The sequence below is a fragment of the Gallinula chloropus genome, assembly GCF_964237585.1.
Source record: "Gallinula chloropus genome assembly, chromosome: 23".
Taxonomy (NCBI): Eukaryota; Metazoa; Chordata; class Aves; order Gruiformes; family Rallidae; genus Gallinula; species Gallinula chloropus.
This window is the reverse complement of record NC_140108.1, coordinates 1,649,599-1,676,537: the sequence shown is the minus strand read 5'-3', so window position 1 is coordinate 1,676,537 and position 26,939 is coordinate 1,649,599. Positions and strand designations below refer to the sequence as shown.

Below are 26,939 nucleotides of genomic sequence, written 5' to 3'. Positions count from 1 at the left end.
TCCTGTGACAGTGTTTGGGTTTACAGGATCCACCTTCTCCCCTATTGTCTTATTTCTTTGTATGGTGTTTGTGTGCTGTGAGAAATATGGGTCTCCTGGACCACACTGCCCAGTAAGCTATGGAAAACCACCAACTTTCAGCTCTCAGCCTTGCCAACACTGTGAGACACACCTCTTGTGTACAAGCTGAGCACACAGTGTTCCACTGCAATTTTAGCTGAGCAGAGGAAGCATGGGGATGCCCAGTTCTCTGCCCTCAGGACTGCCCCTGGTCCTGCTCAGCAGGGTTCCTGTGTGTTGTAGGGTTTTCTCAAGGTTTCCCAAGACTCGCGCTCTCCTACTTACTTGGCGTGCTTGATGGCTCCATCCAGGGTGCTGAAGAGGGCACCACATTCCTCCACCACACAATGGAAATGCACCTTATGGAGAAAGTCGCACTGTGCATCACAGAAATCCTTGGTACCAAACCTGGCCAAAGCAGACAAGCAGGCATCTTATGCAAGGGCCCAGGAGAGAAGCCGTGTTGGAACAGTCACATTTTCTTTAGTTTTCAACTCTACTACCCTTGAGTTTTGTAACATCACTGTCCCTGCTGCACTGCTGCTGGATCACTGCCTGTTACACAGACCTGAGCATGTGGAGCAAGAACCTAATTCCTCTCCAATTGCACTTGGCAGAGAAACTCCCGTTCACCTTAGTGGGACCAAACACAGAACTATTCCAAAATAGAAGATGAAAATCCTTAGTGTTCCTGAGTGCCTGTGTGCCAGAGCCAAGGCTCTGAGGAGGGATCAGAAGGCAGTGAATTAAGGGACAGACCATGAGGACACTGTTGAATCATTACAGGTCCTCTTTTTTCCTCATTTATTTCTGTTTCAACCTCCTGTGAGTAGCAAAAGGAAGGAAACAAACAACAATGGTTCAAGGGATCCAGAATCCACCCGTCCCCCACCTTGAAATAACAGGGTATTACAAAGAGGGGAGAGATGAAGTGTTGCCTGAACAGCAATTACAAGCCAGAAAGCACAGTCCCTGAAGAAACAATGCTGGGCTGCACAAACCAGAGCAAAAACCATCACGTAAGAGACACCTCCCATCAGCCTGGAGTAGGGTAAAACCACCCAGGCAGGGTTTCAGTGCTGAGATTCTCCAGGCTAAATAAGAGCAGCCCAAATACACGTGATTTTAGGGAACTCCAGAATCACAGGGAATCTAGAAATCACGTCAAAACCCACCAGCAGGAAGGATTTGAAACTGAACAGGGGGATCTTGTGTAATTAAGATACAACAAACTACGATTGCTCTGAGGAGTGGAGAAGCAGGAAAAGTCCCAGGAGGGACTTCACGATTTGAGAGTAAAGGGAAAAGACAAAAACTGGTGCTGGAGAAGGCAGGTGGGTGGCTGCAGAACACAATGCAGTCAGTCAGGGCTTCAAGGGAGGAGAGGAAGGAAGATGAAGGTGTAGTAAGAGATAGGAGACCCAGTAACTGGAAGCTAAAGGAGTGGTTTTATCAGGGACAAGAGGTGTTGTGCTTAGAAAGGTGGTGTGATAAAGATGGGAGGCAGTGAGTCAAAAATGTGGGCCTCCTAAAATCTGCTTTGGATGGGGAAAATCAGACAAAGCAGCCAGTCAGGGTTCAAATGAAGCCCTTCTAGAGGAGAGGATAAAGGGGTGGGTTGGAAAATATAAATATGCACAAATCAGCCAGTCTGGATGATGTATGTCCTAAAGCGCAATGGAAATTAACTAACTGATTACATTACTATTTGCTATTTTTTAAGCCATAGTTGGAGGTTCTGGGATATTTGGGGAGGCAAAAAAATTAAAAATATTAGGTACTGATTCTTTCATGGAAAAAAAATCCCCACCAAGTGATCTTTGGCAATTATCATACCACCAGTCTTAACTTCTCCTTCCAGTAAAGTAATGGAACAAATATTAAGAGGGAGGAGAAAATCATTAAACATCTAGAGGATAAAGGAACCATGAGCAATAAACAGCATCAGGATTATAAAGAATAAATCTTGCTAGACAAATTTAATTGCTTTTTTTGATAGAATTACAAAATTAGTGGATGAAGGGCTGCAATATATTTGGATTTTAGGAAAGCATTTTGATACAGTCTCGCATATGCTTAGAATTAATTCAAATTGGCCTGGATGTGAGTGCTACCTCATGGATTGAAAACTGGCTGAAGGACCGTAAACAAAAGCTAATGACAAACAGCAACACATCGAGCTGGGAGGAGGGATCTTGTGAATGCTGTGAGGATGACTTTGGTTAGGTCTGAGCTTATTTAACATCTTCATTAGTAATCTAGGAGAAGGAGTAAACAGTGTGTTAATGAAATTCACGGAAGATACTGAACTGGGAGGAGTTGGCAACACCAGTGCAAGGGAAGAAAAATAGCAGAGAGGCACCGTGTGAGACAAGGGAGAAGGTTCAGGATACAGGAATCCAATCTGGGAACACACAGGGAATACAGCTGGGGGCAGGGGTGTACTTTTATACATCGGGGACTCACGAGAGCACCATTAAAAGCAGCCCTGTGGAACAATGGATGGTGAAACTCCATCCACACACGTTCTGCTGTATAGAGGCAAAGAAGGCAGCACAACTGTGAGCTGCATAGACAGGGGCAGGAAGCTCCTTCTGTCTGGTGGAGTGAGATACAGGAGCAGCAGCCCAGCTCTGCACCCAGCCAGGGAGCAGGGAGAGCAGCAGCACGGCACGGCGGTCGGCAGGCTTGAAGGGACTAATTTACAAAGTCAGATTAAAGGAAATAAATAAGCTTGGTTAAATGGCATGCTAAAAGTCTGTGACTATCTGAAGGGGGTGAACTCCAATTGCAGAGAGGAATTATCTGCTGTGGTTCAAGGGGATATAACCAGGAGAACTGCAACAAAATTACAAAAAGGGAAATTCAGACAGCACACCACCAAACAAACTGTGACAGTGAAACCTATTAGGTGGTGGAATAATGCTCCCAGAGAGGAGCAAACTGCCTCCCTGCTCGGCAGGATTAAAACAGGGCTGGACAAAATGCAAATGGTCTGCAGGGAAGGATCTCATGCTGGCCAGGGCAGAGGGACTAGAAGACTTTCTGGTCTTTTTTATTGAAGTCTGTGATTTACAAAGTGTCCACAGGCATCTATAGGCAACTATCTGTCTCAGCCCCAAGCCCCTGTGTGCCTGCCTGGGTGTATCTGCCTGCTCTCAAAGCCTGTGTCTGCCTGGGCATGTATGTGCGTGTGGCTGTGTGGGTGAGGCTTGTATCTGTTCCATTTTCCTTTCAAGCCTCCTTGTCGACAACAAAACCAGCAGAAACCATCCCAGTTCCCATAGCCCTTCCACTCCTTGCTTTGTGTCAGTGCCCCACTCGATGATCAGGGGAGACGCCACGGGCAGCACTTTAAAGCTGCTGTGGGGTGTGTGTAAGGACCACGGTCTGGCAGAAGGTCAGTGCTGAGAGCAAGCTGCAGTGCATCCCCTGGATATACAGAGAGAAAGGGCAGCCCAAGGTGGAGCCCAGGCTAACAGCTTGGAGCTGGCTTTTGAGATCCTTTAAAGTAATCCTGTGTGGACAGGACACTAAAACCTCCTGCAGCCAGGTGGGACTGAGCACCAAATGCAATCCAGGTGGTGATCAGCATATCACAGAATTAGGCCTTTATATCCACAAGAACTCTGCATTCCAGTGTGAGCTAATGAGCCAGACACTTATTTTCCCTTTCTCTATTCCCAGTTTCATGCTCCTTACCGGCGCAGGTACATCTTCCATGGCTCAGAGAGCTTCTCCTGGACAAGTGCCTTCACTGCCTTGCCCAAGTACTGTGTTGACTCTCCAGCCCCAGCCTGGCTGCCATCTCCTTCTGTCTTAATGTTCAGCAGGTTGCCAAGGCTGCCACTGCTCTTGGACATCTGGAACAAGAACACAGACACTGCATCAAGCCCAGCACGCGGCCGTGGACACTGCCAGGCTGGAAACCCTCAGGATTGTCCCGTGGAAAGCTGGGTCTTCAAAGGTTGGGACAGAAGACAAGAAGTCTGCACAGGCTGCCCCAAACACATCAGCAAAGCTTAACAGCACCTCACTTTTCACTCCCTCCACCCATCCATCACAAAGGACTCGGGTGCCATCGAATATTCATGGCTCTGGTGTAAAGCAATGATGCCTCATGTCTACTTTATACATGGGTGAAGAGAGACATACCTTGAGCATGGAAAAGGTGTGCAGTTTAACATTAATAACCCTACACAGTGTCTACAACATCACAGAATCACAGGGGTTGGAAGGGATCTCGAGAGTTCATTGGGTCCAACCCCCCTGCCAAAACATGCTGGTCTTGTAGTACAGAGCTGGTGCTAGAACAGGTAAGCTCTAGTTTATTTAGCATCATCAAGGATGCCTCCTCCTTTGAAGTGAATTATCAGGTCTGTTTGGGGGTGCAAGGGGTGAAATCTCCTTTTAACTGGGGAAAAATTCCAGCTCTGCCTATTTTCCTGGAAAATTCCAACTCACTTCAATAAAGAAATGATGCCACGTTCTGTGCTAAATGGACATAGCAGGAGTTGGACTCACAACTGGCTTTGTATGAAAGGCTTCAAAGAGATTCTACAGAGAGAAGGTTTAGAGGTCCAGGTGTGTGATGTGCAGGACAGAAAAAAAGAAGTTACTCAAGTGCTTAGAGAGAAAGTTTTATTTCAGAATAAATGCACAATTTCCCAGACCATCTCTTGCTCTGTTGAGCTCTCAGTCACCCTCAGTATAGAATCCCAGACTGGTTTGGGTTGGAAGGGACCTTAAAGATCCTCTACTCCCAACCCCCTGGGCAGGGACACCCTGCAGGAGCCCAGTAACACCAGTGAAATCCACACCATGAATAAACTGCAGGATCGGGCCCAATGCTTGCATTAGAAACTCCACCCACTCGAGGATCTTGAAGCCCTTTATAAATATCAGTTAATTAAGCCTGACAGCCCCCCTAAATAAACTGCAATACGCTACAGGAACCCTGGCTATCTGAGGCTCTCTTAATGCCCCCTGAAGGTAAAGCCCCTGCTGCTGTGTGGAGACTGCAGCTCTTTATGGAGTCAGAAATTCAGGTCGTCTCTTTCCATCGGTGTTTGCTGGGTGTTGGGTTCCTCTCAAAGGTTCTTTTTTTCCAAGACAAATAATGAAGGATTCCTCCACGACCAGGAATTGTGTGCAGCAAGAGGAAGAAGCAAGCATGATGTGTTCCTGAGCACGCTGAGCTTGATGCTGCAACCCTCAGCTGTGGAATAGGCTCCTGCACATCAGAGGCTCTGGTCTCTGCTGGTTTGTGTCACTGGTTAATCCCATTCCTTCTTTAAAAAGGGAACAAACCTGAAGAACTCGTATTTTGTACCTGTGCTGCACTTATTCTGCACAACATAAAGACTCTTAAGCAGGGCTGCACGCAAACAAATGCTTATTTCTAAGCAGATGCTTAAATCTCATATCCTCCCAGAGATTTTCAAGTGAGGTGTCTATTGAAACGGGGTTTTCCCCGAGCTGGGGCCTTCAGAGTGACTTGGGACCTCGGGCAGCAGACTTACTGAAGAGATTTACTCACTAGAGAAAGGGCTGTATCTCTGGAATCACCGAAAGGACAATAGACAGGAATGAATAAGAAATGAAGTTTGAAAGGGTCCATCAGAACCCCACTGTAACAGAGAGCCAAGGGAGGAGGGAAAGCAGCATAAGGATAAACCCAGAAATTAAACAACAGGGAGAAAAAAAAGAGTGATGAAGTAAGAGAGAAAGGAGGCAAGAGATTACTAGGCAAAGTCACTTTGCCCTCTCTTGAGGGTTATATGGCCTTGATGCACATAACGCCCAGAGCCAAGGGGAAGGCAAAGGGTTCCGCCTGCAAAACCTATCACACAGTAGAATATTAAAGCCTGGCTCAAAGGCTGCCCTGAGCTCTACTGCAGTTGTATATACAACAGGCAAATTAATCTCGGTACAGTAGAATTTATCATGTGAAAGGGAAATATATATTTGAGATGATGTATAATTTAAGGAAAAAGTACAGAAAAAGAAACGGTGCATTATCTAAAATAAATATTACAGAGCGTGGTGAGGGGGCTCTGCTGGACACCATTACTCACACCAGAAAGACAGAAATTGATGAATTTTGGCTCAAAAACTTGGAATTTTTTTTTCTTCTCTTTCAAATGATTCTCCTCCCCCCTCTTCCAAGGAACGAAAATGTTTTAAAGTAAATAAACAAAATGAGTGAGTATAAAAAGAGAGGGCAGAGAGAAGTTGCCAGGTTCTGGAAATAACAAAATAAAAATAAAATTAAAAGGAAAAAAAAAAATCATTCAGAGCCCTCCTCTGTCTAGAAAGGATGAAATAAGAAGAAAAAAAAAAGGTGTCAGAGGCTGCAATATATTTCTTCAGCCAGTTCATTAAATTAATTCGTAAGCAGTGGCTCTGAAATTATACCCGATGAAAAATGGTCTCAAAATTTAAATGGTACAAACTCATCTTATTAGAGGCAAAACATTAAAAAACAAACGCAGCTCTTCCCCCCCCCAACACCCCCTCCCCACCATCACAGCTTTAATTTCTCTTGGTGGGGGGAATGAAGGGCGTGTGATGGATGGCTCTTACCTTATTCATAAGCGAGGATAAAAGAGATGAATTTGCAGAGACTGTGTGGCCATTTGATTCATTACTGGAACACACAAACCAACAGGGTTTAGTTAAGATGTGCACAGGGACTGTGAGCGCTGAGATTAATCCTTCTGCCTTCAAACTGCCTCACTCCTCACCTGCTGCATCCGGAGGAAGAGAATGATGCCCACCCTCCCTTGGGGCAGCCCGAACTCTTTGACATGCAATAGTCAGGATGGAGAGAAAGAGGGTCCCCAAGTTTGCAGAATTTACTTCCTTCAGCTACTAACCAGCCCAGACCTCTTCCCACAGTGTCCACACCAGCACACATCTTTTATTAGCTGACTCACAACCCACCCCGGGTTTTAGTCTGTTAGAACTTCCAAAAATAGGTCAGAAAACCAGGGGGATGCTGATGGAGGACTCAGACTGCCAGGGACACAGGCCTCTGGGCAATCAGAGGATAAGGCAAGGCAACAATGCTTATGGCCACAGCTAAGGATGGTGAAAGGCACCCACAGGCACCAGCAATACCAGTGCTGGGGTCCCAGGCTGAGGCTTGTTTAAATAAAGCATGGAAAGGAATGTATACAAAGGTCAAAGTGGAGCAGGGTCTCTTATCCCCAGTATCAGTTCCTCTACAGCTGTTCCTCACAGGACAATCCCCAGACACAGGACAATCCCCTACTCTCAGTAGAGATGTGGAACAAGCGGGACCCACGCTTTGCCATAGTGCATTCACACCTGCATGAGGGCAGAGACATGCACATGCCAGACCCAGCGCAGGGTCAGCCTGACACCCGGCTCTTTTGTGGGTCTAATTTCTCTGGAAGCCTCTTAGACCCAATCCAAGGCCCTGTTACAGCAGTGCAAATGCTCCTGGCAAAAACGTGCTCAAGTGTGGCACTGGAGAAGCCTTTGGGGACAACAGGAGGAAATGTCTCCATGAAAGAAGGATCTTTGCCAGTGGCTTGATTTTCAGAGGTGAGGCTCATGTCAAAGAGTCACTAGGCACTTGTGAGCCTGAAACAAACCACCTGGAGAAGATATTAATGAGGGGGAGTAGAGGGATCTTCCCTGCCTCCAATTTCGGAGCATCCAACTGAACCCCTGGGAAATTGCCTTTCATCACCATGTAATGTCCTCTCATCTTACAGGTACAGAAACTTCTCAGAGCTTGATTCTGGAAAGAGCTAAGTGTGCCTGCCTGGGCACTTCTCTCACCCATGATCCTTGACGCTCAGGTCCAAGCTGTGCTCCTGCAAGGAGTCCTGACCAGTGGCAGATGACACTCCTATGGCCTCCACAGGCTCCTGCTTCACCTGGACTGGATTGAACCGTCCAGGAGCTGCTGGTTGTCCATTCCCTGCTCGAGAAAAGGCACAGAAATTGAATGCAAAAAGTGAATGAAAAAATATAGGTCTAAAATGAGGTTACGGTGGCAAATGGGTAAGTTCAACCACCAGCAATAGCTCAGAGATGGGAAAAGCAGAGGGAAGTGTGGGGGGAGGGAAGTGCTGGGATTGCTGGTCAGCGTTTATTGCCAAGCTGACATGATGGGTTCTGACGTCCACTCCGGCGTGGAAATTCTTCAAGTGATAATTATTGCAAAATTATGTCAAAGTTGTCCAGGCTGTGGGCCCTTTAAAGGAGAAGGGCGGAAGGAGCGTGGGGGAGACCTGATTCCCTCCACCAACTGTCATAACTAATTTGCGGGGCTGCCTCTTAAGCGTTTATTAAAGACTCTGTTAATGCTGAGGCAATGTGGCAGCTTTCGACTGCTAGTCAAGCCCCCTTGCTCGTCCCCAATCCCAGCGTTGCCGTAGCGACAGCGCTGGCCCGCCACTGCGCGTGCCCAGCAGGAGCATCTGCCCCCATCGGGGCTATCGAAGGTGACAGCCAATGGGATCGGTTCAAACCCCGCCACCTCTTGCCACCACCATCCTCTCCCCACAGAAAAAGGGGGGGATCATTCTTCTCTTTTTTTTGGGGGGGGAAGTTTTAGTGCTGAGTTTGTGAATGAAAAATTCCTTTTAAAGGAAGGGGAAAAAATTAAAGGAAAAAGAAAAAGAAAAAGAAGAGGAAAAAGGGAAAGCAAATGAAAGAAAAAAAAATTAGGAAGAACAGGGAAGAAAAAAGGAGGGAAAAAAAGTTGCTGACAGGAACATGTCTGCTGAGCTTTTTTCCACAATCCCCAAGTGACTAAAATATTAATTTACCCTCCGGCAGTACAGCTGACGGCGAGCTGCTTCTCAGACAGCAAGTGGCATTTTATTAAAAAATAAAGGAAAATAGTTCCCTCAATGACCTTTCTCTGCTTTAGGAAACAATTTTTCAAATAATAATTTTAAAAGTATGTGAAAGTTCCCCTCCCTCTTTAATCAGATCACTTCGTCCTACTCCCTCGTTCGCTCTTGAGTAGAAGGGAACGTGGACAGCACGGACGTGGCCATGGGGCCCAGGCTCCCCAGCCTTCCCCCTCCCTAGGGAAGGAGGCTGTGGGGCAGCCCCATTGCCATGGGGTGCTACCAGGCACAGCCTTCCCTCCAGGACCCTCCACTGCTCACCAGGAGCTGCCCACGGAGGTGGTGGAGGTACCCTGTGCTCTGGAGGCAGCCCTGTATCCCTGCAGGCAGGGCTGGGCAGAGGCAGCCTGCCCCAGGTCTAGGTGGGAGCAGGAAGACCTCTGGGCTGCCCAGGGGACTTCTCATTCCCATCTCTCACCCCTCTCGCAGTGCTGCTGCCCCTCGCAGCTCTGGGAGAAGCACAGCTTGCAAGACCAAACAGGAGGAAGGTCCATTTTGTGGCCTGTACCAACACTATCTCCAAACCCCCAGCTGGGACAGCAGAGCTGGAGCACCGAACCAGTTCCTCAGATGAGAAGAACAACTGGCAATGAGCTACAGGACCACCACCACTGGGCCCAGCCAAAGCTCCACACAGTCTGTGGTGGAGGCCTTAGGCTGCTGCGAGGCCTCCAACTATTGGCCAAGCCTTTTCTCAGTATCCATTTTGAGCACAGTGCCTCCATCTTTTCAGCCTACAGCAAGCTAGGTAACACACCTGGCAGCACTCTCCCTCTGGTAGATCTTGCCTACTCCATTCCTCTGGCCTCGTGGGTGAAGCCAGGCTCCACAGGAAGCCACGCAAGACTGCTCTCTTCAAGGGTTAACGGGACTCGACCAAAGTTAGTCTCCCATTTATGTTCCTTTACTACCTCCTCCCCACCTCCAGTCCCATGGCCAACTGGGTGGCTTCTCATCCACTCCTCTCCCAAGTCATCAGGCACCGCTCTTCCTCCCACCATGAGCGCTACTGATGAGGGTGACTCACCTGCTTCAAGAGCTACAGAGGGCTTGAGTGCAGCTGCTGCCAGCCTGGCCATCATAGGAGAGATTAATCCCTTGCTAGCAGAGATCCTTTCCATTATAGATGCCGCTGGAGCTGGAGAAGAAGTAGCTGCTGGCTCACCAGATCCTGAAATGGTCTGGGATGAGGAATCTGTAGTAGCAGATGATGTTGGATTGGTGCCAGAAGAACCAGCAGTCATCAGATTAGCTGAGCTGGCAGGAAGTGGTGTAGAGACCCGACTGGGGATGATGGGGAAGAAGGATCCAGCTGTTCCAGGAAGTGCTGAGTTGGAGAGTGCCAGGGCCAAGGGTATATTGCTGGGAAGAGCCTGGGAGAGCAGGCCAGAGATCTTGGTGGCTGGTGTCATGCTGTTGGCAGATTTGCTGGCCTGTGAGGAAGCAAGCTCAGCACCAGAGGAGGGTGCAGCTGGGACTATGAGAGAAACGGAAGACTGTTGACTGGTGGGGGAGGCACTCAGGCTGGAGTTCTTCGAGCTCATAGCAGAGAAGTCAATAAGGTCATCATTACTGGACTCCTCTTGCTCATTATCCTTGGACCCCAGGAGAGAGGCAGGCAGACCCAGCACTCCTGAGCTCCGGATGTGCCGGCGCTCGTGTTTGCGTTTATGGGAGGTCATCTGGCTGGTGGAGGTGAAGGTGAAGCCACAGCCTGCCCTGATGCAGTGGAAGTGGTTGGTGGCCTTGCTGTAGACACAGCCCTCATACTTGCATTCCTCATACTTGTAGAACTTCTTGAAGCCATCCTTGGCATAGGCATCATCTTTGATGTGGTAGCTCTTGTGCTTCTCAATGTCACACTTGTTCTTGAAGGTGAATGTACACCCGGGTCGCCTGCAAGGGCATTGAGGAGGAGAGGGTTGTTGGCTGTGTGGGCTAGGAACACAACCCAACTGCTGTCACCTGGGATAAGGATCAGGCCCAACATGGGACAATGGCCCTAGCTGTGAAGGGGTTGAGGAGCTTTATGCAGGTTAACCTCTGACACCAAGGCAAGCCAAAATGCTGCCATGTGAGAGAGCTGGGAAGCTCTCTCCACTCTGAGGAACAGCCACAATAACATGGGGATGCAGGCACCCACCATGGCAAGTTCCACCCAAAACAAGAGCTAAAGGGGCCTAAGGTACAGACTGTGCTTTCCTGCTCTCCCTGGGAACAAGAGAAATCAATAGAAGAGCATTTGTGCACAAAAGGCAGAGTCTGACCCTGAAAGGGATGAGCTGGCTGACTGTTGGCTGGAGAGAACTCCAGCATGGAAGCGCTATTAGCAGTATATTAATGGCCTACTTCAGTCCAACTCTGAATAGCCCTGTGATCTCTTCCCCAAATGACTCTAGGATGTATTTTGTAGTGGGTACACCTCCCTAAGATCACCTCAGAGAACCCACTCAGGCCTCCAGAGTGGCCTGTGGAAAGATCCATCTGCCCTGGGGCCTAAGCTCTCTCAGGAGCAGTCCTGAGAAGGTCACAGCAGGGACAATCAAGCCCCTCTGTGTACTCCCCAATTTATCATTCAGCAGAAGGAGGCAAACAGACCACCCAACACTGAGGCAGGATTCCTGCCCTCACCTGCAGTGGAAGTGAGTGGTTTTCTGCCCGTAGAACTGGCATTCCACAGTGCCACAGTCCTCCGTGGCTCGGAACCGCTGAAACCCGTCGTTGATGAGCTGCGTGTTCTTCTTGTGAAAGTTCTCATGGGTCATCACGTCAGAGGTGCTTGTGTAGACCTTGTTACAACCCACCTACCCCAGGCCAAAACAGGGAGTCATCAGCACAGCATTTTAACAGCCTACCATTCTTACCAGCACTAATAAACACATGAGCAGCACACGTACATTTAATAGTTCTATTTGTGTATCTCTCCTAGGAGGATGAAGTCATCACTGTAATTCCTCATCTAAAAACTGATAAGAGCAGTTGTGAAAAAAAAAAATCCAAACCCAAGTTTCTGGGCGTGAAACAGTAAGAAAAGGAGGAGAAAAATGCAGGGGTCTGCTATGACGAGCTACAGAACTGGGGTACCTGCTCATCAGGAGAGAAGAGCACTGACAGATGCCATTGTTTTTTGCTGTCATCACAGAATCCCAGAATCCCAGGGGTTGGAAGGGACCCCCAGAGCTCATGGGGTCCAACCCCCTGCCAAAGCAGCTCCCCAGCTCGTATTGCACAGGGCGGCATCCAGACGGGGCTGGAATCTCTCCAGAGATGGAGACTCCACACCCCCTGGGCAGCCTGTCCCAGGGCTCCCTCACCCTCACTGGGGAAAAGTTCTTCCCCAGGTTGCTGTGGAACTTCCTGTGCTCCAACTTGCAGCCATTGCCCCTTGTCCTGTCCCCACAGACACTGAAAAGGGGCTGCCCATTTCCCCTGCATCCCATCCTTCAGATATTGATAAACATTAATCAGGTCCCCCCTTAGTCTTCTCTTCTCCAGGCTGAACAGCCCCAGCCTTTCCTCACAGGGGAGATGCACCAGGCCCTTCATCATCCCCGTAGCCCCTCTGGACTCTCTGCAGGAGATCCCTGTCTTTTTTATCCCAGGGAGCCCAGAACTGGACACAAAACTGAATGGGAATGAGCTATTTCCCTCTTCTCTGGGAGGTGAGGCAGGGTGGTGCAACATGAGGCCAGTTTTTTGAGCTTGGAACACACGAGTTGGGTTCTAGCAAAGCCCAAACCCTACGTTCAGCCCATTTTAGCAAACCCAGTGACTTCCCCCCCACCCGTCGCTGTTCAAGGCTCCCACTTCAACAATCTGAAACTCAGGCAGCGAATGGGATTGGTGTAAGGAGGAGGGAATGCTGAAAACCTGCCTTCCTCTGGGTAAAGAGGGCAACTTTGCCATATTGAGTAAAAAAACCCTGGAATCTGAAAACGTCCTGAGCCCTGCTGAGGGAGGACTTTTTTTTTTTTCCCTTTTCTCCTCCAGCACAACATGTGCCAATGCCTGCACCATCTCAGAAGTGAAGAGAACGAAAACACCACCTCTTAGTTCAGCCCAGGTTGATTCAAACAGGCAATAACAAAACCCATGACAAATGCCCAGGAAAAAAAAAATGAAAAGGATCTCCAGCTATTTCCAATATAAAAGAGCCTCTCTCTCTCTCTCTGCACTGACACCTTGAAAAAAAACAGACCCTGCACGGCATTAAAAAAAAGAATTAAACAAAAACCTCCTTAGGAATAATTTGCAATGAAGCTCTTGGTGCTAAAGCCTAAAAAAATGTCAGTTTATATAAACAACTAACTGAATTTTATCCACACCAATTATGGACATAAAGAAAAAAAAATCCCTCCATGAGATGGATGGCACAAATTCTGCCATTTAAGCAGTATTTTCTTTAATTGGGAGTTTATATTCAGACACCTTTCCTGTAAGACACTGCTTACATGGGCATTATTTTACTGGAAGACAGTGGGCACAGGCTGGAATTACCCATATATAGTTGTGTAAACGAGGGTCTCTATTCAAACTCAGGGTGACTTAAAGCTGTGAAACATTCCTCCTGCTCTAAACCAGTGTTAAACAAAGCCCATCCTGGTCAATTGAAGAAACCCAGCAATCAATATTATAGAAGCATAACAGAAAATGTCCTCAAGAGAAAGTCACATGAAGTTCCCAATTTAACAAATGCTGTAAGCACATGCTTAAACCAACCCCTATTCAGGACAGTACTTGAGTGCATGCCTAACATTTAAGTATGTGCTTAAGCCCCACTGACTTCAGAAAGCTTACCTGACTCCAAGTTAAACATATGCTGAGGTCTATCCCAGCAAAGCATTTAAGCATGTGATGAGGGCCTTGTGACTTTAACTGGGGTCTTAAAACTGTTGGGGTAGGGCAGGAAGTGAGAACAGAGGTTTCAGAACAGCAAAGCCTTCCCCCAAGGGCTGCAGGACTGTTCTGTTTGCCAGTCCAGGACCTTCTCCTGGCAGTGGTTTAGGCTATGATTGTATTGAAATGAGTACACATCAAACCCTCTAATGTGAAGAGCCATCAGGGTAAGACCCAAACAGTCTGGTGTGTCCTGGCTACGACCAGTAAAAGCATCACAGTTACATCTGTGCAGCTGCATATGCTGCTGTGGAAGCCTGGATGGATCTTCACAAAGCACCCAGCCCACACCACAGCCAAGTAAGTTCCAGTGCCACTGGTGAAGGAGATGGGAGAACCAGGGGTGTTAAGTGCCATTAAAGTTTAATTACTTTAGAAATTGATTATGGAGGAAATTAGCCCAGTGTTAAAGGGCAGATGTGTCACAGACAGGTCTGAGTTCGAGGGAGTGACGGATCAGATTTGGGTAGAGGCAGTGCAGTGGCATTGCAGAGAAGTCCCTGAATCTCAGAGAATGGAACTTATTTGAGAATGTCCAAGACTGTGAGAAAGCCCTGAGCGCTGCTTTGCCTCACTGTGTGCACAAGGCTTCTAAAACCAGAGAATGGTGCTTCCCTTTGCCCTTCCCAACACTTGGCAAGGCAAGTGCAGTAAGGATGGGGAAGAGCCTCCTGTATGAGGAGCGATCAAAGGCTGGGGGTGGTTAAGATCACAGAATCCCAGAATCCCAGGGGTTGGAAGGGACCTGGAGAGCTCATGGGGTCCAACCCCCTGCCAAAGCAGCTCCCCAGCTCATATTGCACAGGGCGGCGTCCAGACGGGGCTGGAATTTCTCTAGAGATGGAGACTCCACACCCCCTGGGCAGCCTGTCCCAGGGCTCCCTCATCCTCACTGGGGAAAAGTTCTTCCCCATGTTGCTGTGGAACTCCCTGTGCTCCAACTTGCAGCCATTGCCCCTTGTCCTGTCCCCACAGACACTGAAAAGGGGCTGCCCATTTCCCCCTGCATCCCATCCTTCAGATATTGATAAACATTAATCAGGTCCCCCCTTAGTCTTCTTTTCTCCAGGCTGAACAGCCCCAGCTCACTCAGCCTTTCCTCACAGGGAAGATGCTCCAGGCCCTTCATCATCTTCATAACCTCCTCTGTCTCTGCTTTACCTCAGAGCAGCCCCTTGCTCTCCAACAAAGACCTGCAGGGCTGCCTGAACTCAAGAATCCTTTCAGTCCCCCCGAAAAAAGGACACAGCTCAAACAACACAGCTCTTCATTTGCCTCCTGTGCCAGCAGCTGTCCCCAGCCCAGCTGTTACCTGCATGCAGTGGTAGTGTGTGCTTTTCCCATTCAGGTGGCAGCCGTGGTAGTACACGCTGCAGTCATCCAGGGGGCTGAAGCGCATGAAGCCGTGCTGGAGGGAGTTATCCCGCTTCTTGTGCATGTTGTAATGCCGAATCACATCCTGTTTACTAGTGAATCTCTGGAGAGACACAGAGACAGACAGTGAGACACACGTGATGGGAGTGGGTGAGGAATCCTGGGGGCAGGAGGGGGGGGTGTTTGTTGTTGTTGTTAATAAACTTATGGTACAGGGAGTTTAAAGCTCAGCAGTAATCACCCCAAGAGAGTGAGATTAAAGAGGAATTGTGTGCATGGATCTTCTTGGTAAAGGGAAAGTATACACACATGAAAAGTTGTTGAGTAAACATGACACTGGGGTGATGTCCAGAATATGCTCCCTGCAGCTTTACGACTGCAATTCTTCTAACATAATTTTAGCTGCTACTATCTGAAGAACTGCTATAGTTAGAAAGCAAACCAGTGAACTAAACAGCCTACAAGAGAGTAATCCAAGCTTCCAAATCACTCACTGTAGTGGTTAGCAAAGACACTGGCTGCCACATTCATGTCAGACTAGAAATTGGGAAAAACACTCTGCTCTTCTGCAGTATCTTCCTCATTGAGAATCTTCTGCCTCCCCTATGAGGTAGGATGGCTGTATCAGAGCAACAGGGACACTGAACTTCTTTCCAGTCACAGAAAAAAGAGCTCAGAGCTGAATCTGTACGACCAGAATATCCTTTTCATCCTCTTACCTGCTTGAAGTAATGAAGGGGTACCCCACTGTCAGAGCAGGCTAAGTGCCTTTAAAATGAGGCTTTTCATTTCTATTTCCCACAGACATCAATATTTAACAGTGAAGGTGGGAAAGTAAATCTAATTTTTTTAAAAAAGAAATCAATAGCCATTTATTTTGAGGAGTAATTGAAAAGGCCTGTATTCTAATGTTTAACAACTTTTCCAGTCTCCTTCATAGGAAACAAATGATCATCGCTCCCACTCTTTCCTCCTATAATATCAATCCTGATCAATCTTGCTGGTATTGGCATGGGAATATATGGATATAGATTTCAACGGGGATCCCTTGGAGGCTGGAGGTATGATTTCCCTGGGTGTACATACAGGATTGCTATTGCCAATCATCGTTAATTTGTGCCCACTTATTACAGAGCGTTACTTATTCTAAAATATATCTCAGCCATAAAATAATTTGCATTTTAAAAAGCAGCCTAAATCCTTATTCCCTGCGAGACCAGACAGCTCCTTTGCAAGCAGCTTCCAGACTCCTTAGGAAATAATCATGAGGCCAATCATCATAATAGGTTTTTCTGTCTTTCCATCCTTTGTGCTTCTCTCTTTCTGGTGCAGAGCTATCCGTGTCACAGTTGGGACAGGCTCATCTCCATTGCCAAAGGCTGGGCTAGGAGGACCACTACAAGCATCCTGGAGGCAAACTCTCCTCTGATCAATAGAAACCCACAGGCAAGCTTGGCAGATCCAGCTCCACTTCCTCTGCTGTGGTCAGGCTCATTCCTTCGAGACCCAAAGGTCTCCTGGGGCAGAGCTGAAGCTGTGTCTGATGCACAAACTCTGGGATTCCACTTAACACACATGCAGCCTGACCACAGAAATGGCAGTGTCAACCTCCCAGCCTGGGGAAGAGGGTAAACAAACACAGCACGTGACTGGGCTGGCTTGACGTCCCTACCCTGGCAGTGCTCCCAGTAATTACAGCATTGCACATGCTCCTGCCCCCACACTTTCCCTGCAAATCCCAGGCTGCTGCTGGTCTTATTGGGTGTTTTGTTGCACATACTGCTGGTACAATGTCACTCAGGCAGCAGGAGGGCCTGAGCCAGACTACCAGCTCGGCATTCCCTACTTTCAGGCACAATTAGTAACACAGCAGCATTTATTCTCTTGGTTTCACTGATGTAAATCTGAAGTAGTTCCCACTGATTTGAGCTGATCTACATTCTGCTCTTTGTTTGAGCGGTCTGGATTTGGTTAAATGGTATTAGATTGGGTTAAATGGGAACAAAATAGGATTCTAGTGGATTCAAAGTATACCCTGGCCTCTTTCAGAGCAGGGAAGTGAAGAACTATGCACATGCGTAGGGCTGAAAGCACCAGAGGACACCCATCTCCCCCAGGCTGCACCCCTTCCCATTGAGGGAGCTGTGCTGGTAAGTTTTTAGCATCCTTTTACCTGGTAGTTGCACTCTGGGTCAAGGCAGTGGTAATGTTCTCGATACTGGTATGCACAGTGTATGTGTCCACAGTGCTGACTGCCAGAGAACCTGCAAACGTGAGAGGACAGAGGAAAGAAGGGGAGAGAATGAAACAGTGCCCTGGCAGCAGTGCCTACCAGCAGTGTACAAATAAAGTAAGTCCCATTCCTGCTTTCATCCCACACATTTATGGCATTAAACCTCAGCTCCCTTCTCCCCTCCAAGGGTGGTGACCCTCCCACCTTCCTTTTTATATCTGTCACTATTTAAAGGTGCTCCTTGAGCAGGATCATCCAGGTCTTGTACTTCCCTAATTTGTCTTGCACTTTGAAATTCATCTCCATTCTCTCAGCTACTTACTTGGGGAAGAGGAAGAAAGGAGGGTTCCTTGAATTAAGTATCACACCATTCTAAAATTCTCATGAGTGAGTTTAGATACCACAGGAGTGAGTTTCAGAAATCTCCCACGCCAGGAGGAGACAAATAAACATGGGTCAAATACAGATTATAAACTTTAGGTGTACACCCACTTAGCAGAACCTCAGAAAAGCTCAGTTATGTCTTAAGACTTTTTTTTAATCACAGCATGGCGTCATACTACAGAGAAGGCTGTAAAGCAGTAGATTAGATGGTAAGCCACACAGATAGAAGATGATCATGGCAAGATTATAAAGGAACTTTCAGTAAGATGGACAGATCAGTGGGAAGATAGGTGAGATGGATCAACAAGAACAGAACGAAGAGGTGCAGGCAGACCACCTCGATCCTGTTTGCACATCCTCTTCCAGGGACAGCAGCCCTGCTAATGGTTATTTTCCACGTGGATCCAGTATTTGCTCACAACACAAACCAGTGCAATGCAGAACAGGGGTTTCAGCCTGCCTTTGAGTGCAATCAGAGGCAGGGCAGAAGCAGCAGCCAACAAAAGAGAATCATAGACTCACAGAATCCCAGGGCTTGGAAGGGACCTGGAGAGCTCATGGGGTCCAACCCCCTGCCAAAGCAGTTCCCCAGCTCATATTGCACAGGGCGGCGTCCAGACGGGGCTGGAATCTCTCCAGAGATGGAGACTCCACACCCCCTGGGCAGCCTGTCCCAGGGCTCCCTCACCCTCACTGGGGAAAAGTTCTTCCCCAGGTTGCTGTGGAACTTCCTCTGCTCCAACTTGCAGCCACTGCCCCTTGTCCTGTCCCCACAGACACTGAGAAGGGGCTGCCCATTTCCCCCTGCATCCCATCCTTCAGATATTGATAAACATTAATCAGGTCCCCCCTTAGTCTTCTTCTCTCCAGGCTGAACAGCCCCAGCTCCCTCAGCCTTTCCTCACAGGGGAGATGGCTCCAGGCCCTTCATCATCTTCATAGCCTCCTCTGGACTCTCCTAATGCACCTAATCTGTTTCTGCAGGCCACCACTGAGCATCCCACACAGCAGATCTGGAAACCCCTGACATCTGCATGGTGGAAACCCCCCAGAAAGGTTGTATGGTATCTAGGTACAAACAGCCAGCACACAGAGTGTATCCACAGACAGACACATGGGTAATGGGCAAAGGGGGACGATCAGGTAACAGGCTCATCAGTGCAATGAACTCTCTGATGTATATTCTAGAGGACCCTGGAAGAGCTTGAAGAGCTTGAAAGGGAAAAGCAGTGGAGAGAAGGGGACTCAGAGGGGAAACATTCGAAGATAAAGCACCATCTGCTCAAAGGTTCCTCAAAGGTTCCTCGCGTCACTTAGTGCTAAACACAGCAGGAGTGTGTATGATAAAGGGCACGGGGAAGAAACAGGGGGGGAGCAATTGGTGAAAAGGAAAAATGAGAGGAGTGAGTGTCCTGGGGCAGTCAAGGAGTGGGGCAGGAGCCGGGAAGATTATGGATGACCATACGCTGAGCTAGCACTAAGCTATAGGATTGAAGAAGTTGGGATGAAAAGCAGTAGTAAATAAGGCATTTGTGAAGCACAGCCAGGAAGAGGAGGTCAACTGTGGAGACAGCAGGGCCTCTAGGAGATGGAGGGGGGACTTAATTGACAGAAAAGATAGACATTGCTAAAAAATTAAATGACTTCTTTGCCTCAGCATTCACAAAGGGAGACAGGGACAGATGCCAGGAGCAGACATGCCTTTCCCTGGGGAAGGAGAAGAAATACTGCAGGAAATCAGGATCACGTCAGAACAGGTGATTGAGAAACTGGAACAAACCTCAGCAGCGGAGAAGAAACAAACCACAAGGCAAACAGCAAGGCTGGCTGCACAAACAAAGGCGGGGAACCGAAAGCAGAGGAAGCAATTCCTGCTCAGTGCCTGGGCAACTGTGAGGCTAGTGCAGGGCACAGCCTGAGTCACCCCAGCCTTCACCAGGCACACAGAGCTGGAGCTGGGCACCAGATCCAACCAACCGGTCCTGCTAGTGCAGGGCTTGGTATCAGCAGCAGGACTGGTGCTTTAGAGGGAAGAAACTGCTCTGTGGAAAGCTTCCTCCCTGTTCCCTGATGAGATGGGGAGAGAGAGGGCAAAGAGCTGGAGAACTGGGGAGCACAGGCCAGGCAGAGGAGAGGAAGATAAAGACTTGCACCAAGTGTACACCCCTTTGAAGCCAAGTGGTCCTAACTATTATGGGAAGTGAGGATGTGATACTGCCAACTGCAGCAAAGGAAGGGTCAGACACCGAAGTGATCTGATGGATGCGAGGAGCTACTCGAAGCCTCCTAACAGGAGTAACCCAGGGGCTCAGCTTCAAAAGCAACAGCTAAACAAGCACTTTACCACTTGAGGCTCCTGCCCTCCCTCCCGGAAAGGTGTGTGTGTGGTGTCTACAGTGCAGGAAGGGAGAGGGAAGTGTGGTACCAAACCTGGTGCTGGGGGAAGGAGGGAAGCAGCAAGCACAGCACAAAGGGGAAACACTGCTCTCACAGCCTGGAAGGTTAGGCTCCTAAAGGGTTATATTCATCCTGTGTTTCTTCTGACACTTGAAACAGTTCAAAGCTATTAATTTTTAAAGCACAGCATCTGTTTAGCTTTCTCCTAACAGGAAAGCTCACACAGCACACACTCCCTTACACGCAGACACACGTGCCCATTTACATGCACATACTCCAAGGTGCATCAACACCCCTCTTCATTTACATCGGCGTACCCACAATTTCCATGCACATGGACCTGAAACAAGTGAACTCACAGACTGTTTAATCAGGCTGACATGCAAATCCAGCCTCCTGAACTGTCCATACAGGCACCCAGACCTGTTTCCACAAGAACAACCCCCTCCCCCTTCCCTTACTTTATGCACTTCACTTTATTTTATTTATTTATTTATTTTGAGCCAGAAAGAACTAGTCTTGATCTGGCAAGAGTTAGAAAGAAAAAAAGCAAGATAAATAAATAATAATAAAAATAATAAATAAAGAAGTTAGCATGCTTAGAGAGTGTTTACAGACTCATTACCCTGTAACGATGATGTGAAAGAAGGAAGAAAAAAAAAACCCCAACACAACAACCCACCCCAATTACAAGGGGGGAGGAAACCCACACAGAAATAAATATTTAAGCAAGTGCTGCCAGAAGCACCATCTGCTGAGGCACTAATAATAATAATAATAATTTTTTCTGTGGTCTTTTTTTTTTTTTTAATTATAAATATACAAAGGGGGGGGGAGAAACAACCCAACCCAAACTAGCTAAGTAAGAGGTTTTATTTTGTTGTGTGAGAGAATGGATTATCCCTGGGCAGCTTTTGGCAGTGGCTTTGGCAAACTCATTAAGCTAATTATGCAGCACAGACATAAGAGTGTCATGTCTCTCTCCCCCACCCCACCCCCCGATTTTAAGGCTTTAAACTGTTTTTAACATCGTGTGTAAATTGAAGGGAAGTGGCTGTGCTGCCAACGGGCGGCTTGTGGAGCTCAGGCAGGATGTGGTGTCCCCTCAGCTATCTCATGAGCCTCCCTCAGTTACCTGCCTGACCCAGGGGAAGGGGCTCGCAGAGTGCTACGCAGAGGGGATGTGGGTGAAGTGTTTGTACTGGTCTCTGCTTGAGAGGGGAACTGGGGGCAGGAGGGGTAGTGTCCCTGCAATCTCAGCAATGAAAGGGTGCTGCTCCTCCTGCCCCGTTGGAAGATGGGCTCAAACCCCTGTCTGTGTTCAGTGCCCCTGGGAGCACCAGAGGCCACGTGTGCTGGGGTCATTGCTGCTTGAGGAGCTGCATGTGGTGGGGCAACTGTCCTCTCTTCCCATGGGGTCCTCTGTCCCACAACAGGGACTTGGGCAAAAGGGGCAGAAGGGAAGTCACCTCTCATTCCCCTCTCCTGCTAGGGAGAGCACTGTTCCCACCCTGCTCCTGTGCCAAGATCTTCCCTTGCACCTTCCCAGCAGGTGACTGCTGTGCAGAGAGGGACTCTGTGGCCTCTGGCAAGATGGGAAAGCCCAGCACACATTCCTCTCCCCTCCTGTTAAGGAGTGCCCAAGCACTGATGGGAACAAACCCTTCAGCTGTATCTCTGGAGAGAAGTGCTTGCTTGCTTCCCTGGCTGGTGTCTTTCCCTACACAAGGAGGATTCACAGGGAGCTTCCTCAGGATCCTTCCTGAGGATTCAACAGGCCAGAGGCAAAGGCTGACAGACCCTTTGCATCTATAAACCAGGCAGGCATTATGCAATAACCTCTGCTGGCTCTCAGGGCGTTACTCACTCTGTCTTACCACAGCAGCCTTGGTACCCTCTCAGCATCACTCACTCCTGACCTAAGCTTGCCCAGAGCTGAGATAAGGTGCCCTAGTTGGCACCTTCTTCAGTGAGGGTTTCTCACATAAATGAGCTGCAGAATATTCTAGGATAAACATCCTGCATTGACACCAAGACCTGCCCAAACTCCAGTCGCTTGTGAATTCCTCCACCCTCTGAGGTGAGAAGGTCTCTGCTTGCCTGCTCCAGGCATGGGACATGGGAAGGGAAAAAGGCTGGAGACAGCACAGCAACAGAGAGAAAGACAGGCAAGAGACAACACTCCCATTTAAATCCCAGGCTTCTGCAGTGGAACATTTTTCCACTATTTGTCACAAAGTCCAACAGCTCTGGGGAGCTGAGCATGCTCCTGGCATGCCTGCACACCTCTCCCAGCTACTGCTCTCCCAAGCAGGGGAACAGAGCAAGCACAGAGGCCAGAGGGAGATGGAAGCAGCAATGACTGGTTCAAACCCTTGATCCAGATGGACAAGCCCTCACTTCTCTCTCCCCCCACCGCTCCACCCTCTTACTTCCAGCCCTCTCCCCAAGGAAGTCCCCAGCTTTGCCTACCTGGCAATATACTTCTGGTAAATATTTACGTCTTCGCTGACAGCTGGTTTGTCAGTGGGTAATCCATTCCTGGGGAGAAACACACAGGGCAGAGCTGGTTAGCAGGCAGGACAGGCCATGGCCCGAGCTCCTCTTCCCTCTCACACACCACTGACACTTCAGGAGAGAGGGACATGGAAGGGTACCCAGCAAAGACACCCATGGGTGTCCTTGCTCCTCAAATCCTGTTCCTGCTTTTCCCAGGGAACCACACAGCCTGCCTACCACCCCTTCTGCTTGTTCCCTCTTTGCAGGACTCAGTTCAGTTTATAGGAGAAGACTTACCATGAAACCCTGTCTTTCCACAGGAAAAAATACCCACACACAACCCAGTGATGGCCACAGGAGAACAAACACCACCCTGGAGCACCTTGTGACATGGCCCTTAGGCACGGAAGGGCCTTTGAGGCACCTCTGCTGTAGGGTCACCTGTGGGAGAAGAGTCTCTGGACTTCACCCACACTATGAGCTGCTGCACATTTTGGATGGACAGCACAGTGCTCTCCTACCTGGTGCTGGTAACGTGGCTACAGCCCCTACATGGGGCTTCAACGGCCTCTTTTCTTCACACGACACCCCAACTCCAACAGGGAGGTGAGACAGCAAAGGTTGAGAGTGACAGTGAGAAAACCAACCCAACTGCACCCCTCCCACAAGGAGGGGTCACTTAACATTATTAGTTAGCAAAGAAAAATTACATCCTCAGTGAGTTCAGCAAGAAGAGAAGAGACACAGGGCCAGAGTCCAGCCTAGGAGACAGGGACACACCAACACAAGCCCGGGCAGGCTGTACCTGGTCTTCCTTCTCTGCTCTGCCCCCAGCCAACCTCCACCCCTGTGACAGCTCTGGAGCCTGGTTTAAGCAAGGACACGTTCACACTGAGTTCACTTTAAGTAGGTAGCTTAGTGCAGGGCAGGTTAATAGCATTAGATGGCAGAGAATTTAAACCCATTGCTACACGTGGGAGAGGAAGGGGTAACTCTTCTGCCAGGTTATTTGGTCCCAGTGGGGACCCTGGAGGGAAAGGCAGGTCCCAGATGCCACAGCCAGCACTTCCTCCACCAGCACAACTCCTGGGCTGCTCTCTCTGATCATGAAAGCCTGGATCTAGTAAGCAGCCTGGTCACCTCCATTCCTGTTGCAGCCCCACGGTGATGCCCCAGTTGAGGAAGTCCTGTGGCTACAGCAGGGATCACCATGGTGCTGCAAACCCACATTTACAAGCGGCAGGAAATGAGCAAGAGAGAGGAAATCAAACTGGGATCCCAGTGTAAGACCAAAGCAGATAAGAAGAGGCTCACAGCCCCCCAAGCACGGCTCTAGGACGGCTGGTGAACTCCAAGCAGCTCAGTGTTCTGCAGACTCTTCAGGCACAGAGTCCCTGGCCAAGTCACCCATCACAACAAGGCACTGTGCCTACAGGAATATTTACAACACAGTGTTTTTTAGTACTAGGAATCCCTGGCTGCCATCTGGAGCACACGCAGGGCTCATCCTGAGCGAGGGCCAGATGCAAATGTTAATAATCCTCTGCCCTTTCCCATAGACATTAACCACAGAGCTCCCAGATCTGTCTGCAGGCACTTGGGAAACAACTGCTTCACACAGAAGACAGGTATCGTTAGCTCTGCCCTCCCCGTGGGGAAGCATGGGAAGGGAGAATGCTGACTTGCCCAAGACTGCAAAGAGTCTTTGAGTGAGGATTCAGCCCAAGGCTGAAATCCAAATATTAGGTCCAAATATTAAACACAAACCAGTCTTCCTCCTTACCAGAGGCAAAGTAGTAGGGGGGGTGTGATGGCATCTGCCACTGAAGTGCTGGCCAGAGTTCCCAGACTTAGAACAGATGACCCCATGGTCACGACAGCTCACAACAGCCCCAGGTCCAGAGAAACAAGTGAAACCAAACCATGACAAGAAAGCAAAGTCGTCCTTCCCCTCCTCACTGTTTGCAGCCTCACATACTTCTGTAGCTTTTCTGCAGCCACCACCTCTGGGAGCCAGGCTGAAACGTGACCCAAGGTTTGGCAAGGCCTTCAGATATCTCCATTCAGTCAATGGCATCACTGCAGAGATTGCCAGCAACGTGTAGGAGGTTATTAGTGGTAATTGGGCTAATGAGTTTGCCCAGTCCGAGGGGTAATTGAATCACCTCTATTTGTGTAAGGAACAAGCACATTGAGAAGACACAGGCCTGGCCCCACAGCAGTATGTGTGTGCCTAGGAAAACTGGCAGGGATCAGGCACCAAAATGTCTTCTGAGTTCTGGGACAAGCAGAAAGCCCCATCTCACTACCAGCAACACTGGCAGAGTTGTGCCATTGAATTAACTGGAAGGGAGAATCAGATTCTCCTATAGACACAGCTGGATGCCTGGAGAACCAGAAGAAGAAGAAAGTAAAGTAGTCAAACCCCTGACCTTAGGCTGCTGACAGCACCACGTTCCTCATCTTTCATTTTAACATACGAACCCAGGAGCTAGTGGGCTGGAGATCAGTGGCTGGGACTGCTGATGGCAGGCCACATATTTAGTGCTAATAAGATTAATAGAGATGGAAGGTGCAACAGAGGAGCAGACACTCCTACAGAGAGCAAAAAGAGACATCACACCAACTCTAGTTGTCCACTGAGCCCCACACAGACTTTAGGTATGATCCCCCCACTAATACCAAGGTAAGAGAAGTGGGAGGACACTTACTTTACTGTAGAGACTGTTCCAGTTGTGATGGAGTCTGTCTTGGAGAAAGTTGATTTCAGGTACTCAGGAGTGTTGAACGGCAATGAGACGGACTGCTCTGGCCCAGCCACGGGAGTGCTGCTGGGGGTACTGGCGAGGGGAGCAGGGGCCAGGCTGGGTGCTGGAGCTTTTACTGGAGTAAGCTTCTGAATGTTCCTCACATCATACTTGGATGGCCGGCCTACCTTGCCTGTCTTGAAGGCGATGGCTCCTCCCATATCTGGGCTTCCTTCTCCAGGCTTGAAAAGGTGCAAGTACTTGACATTTTCTAGGTCATACTTGGAGGCCTTCTTGTAAGTGTTGCCGTTTTGTGGCCTGATGCTCTCACCCGTCTTCAGCTTTTGAATGAAGAAGTCGTATTTGGAGGCCCGTGACATCAGGCCCTGCATCTGGGAACTGCTGGGAGAGGGCAGCGGCAGGATGGTGGCTTTGGTCTCCGTCAGCATGGAGGCATCTGGACCTGGCACACGAATGGGCTGTGCCAGCACTGAGGAAGTTTCTTTGCCCAGCTTGGAGCTCAACTCCTCAGATTTGGCCAAGTGCATGGGCCAAGAGAGCTGCTCTCCAGCTTTCAGTTTGCGGATGTACTCCTCGTACTTGGAGAAGCGGGCTCGTTTGCTCATGGCATCCTCGCCAGGGAGAGAGGCAGCAGTTGCAGTGGCCTCTGAGGTAGCAGCGTTCAGCTTGTCAAAGCTGATCTTGCGGGCCAGCTCATCCCGCATGTTCTGATCGTCGTAGCCGAACATGCCCAGGAACTCGTTCATGGTGGTGGCGGCGTAATCTCGCAGCGATGACGCTTCCCCTACAGAGAACCAGGCAGGACAAGGGGGATGGGTTAAAACTAAAGGAAGGAAGGGTTAAATTAGATATTAGGGGGAGGTTCTTTGTATAGAGAGTGGGGAGATGCTGGAACAGGCTGCCCAGAGAGGGGGTGGGTGCCCCATCCCTGGGGGTGTTCAAGGCCAGGTTGGATGGGGCCCTGGGCAACCTTGGGTAGCTCCAGGCCTGGAGGTTGGTGTCCCTGCCTGTGGCAGGGGGGTTGGAGCTCTGTGATCCTTGGGGTCCCTTCCAACCCAGCCCAGGCTGGGATTCTATGATTCTATGAACCAAAGCCAGAGAGTCACTCAAGGCCTTGATTCGCCTTCTCCTCCCATACCAGCACTAGTAGCAGGGAGGGGGAGCAAGGGGAGAGGGGAACATGATCTACTGACGTTTGGCTCACTTGTTAGGTTTTACGACTCTTAAATTAATTTGTTTTAAAAAAAAAGTAATTAATACTGGGGTAAAATAAAAAGAGTTCATCAATGCCAGGAAAATCAATTTCCTAAATGTTCTAGCCGATGGCTTTTCAGTACATTAAACAAAGTTTCATAAATGTCTCTGCACTCTTGCCTTGGCCTAATATGAAGAAAAAGTCATTTTACTGGAAGTGAGACCAACGCTGCTGTGCTG

At 49.0% G+C, this 26,939-nt stretch overlaps 1 protein-coding gene across 1 annotated transcript in view; it reads right to left on the bottom strand.

Moving 5' to 3' along the window:
* The window catches only part of CASZ1 (castor zinc finger 1), a gene marked incomplete at its 5' end in the record, with an annotated part of 93,097 nt that overhangs the window by 15,322 nt on the left and 50,836 nt on the right, over nt 1–26,939 (bottom strand). Inside the window, 10 exons of the mRNA XM_084274800.1 lie at nt 346–468; nt 3,763–3,923; nt 6,646–6,709; nt 7,873–8,014; nt 9,982–10,850; nt 11,586–11,758; nt 15,163–15,327; nt 17,398–17,488; nt 22,711–22,779; nt 25,449–26,289. Of these exons, the coding sequence (XP_084130926.1) occupies nt 346–468; nt 3,763–3,923; nt 6,646–6,709; nt 7,873–8,014; nt 9,982–10,850; nt 11,586–11,758; nt 15,163–15,327; nt 17,398–17,488; nt 22,711–22,779; nt 25,449–26,289 (2,698 nt within the window). The remainder of the gene's footprint in view (nt 1–345; nt 469–3,762; nt 3,924–6,645; nt 6,710–7,872; nt 8,015–9,981; nt 10,851–11,585; nt 11,759–15,162; nt 15,328–17,397; nt 17,489–22,710; nt 22,780–25,448; nt 26,290–26,939) is intronic.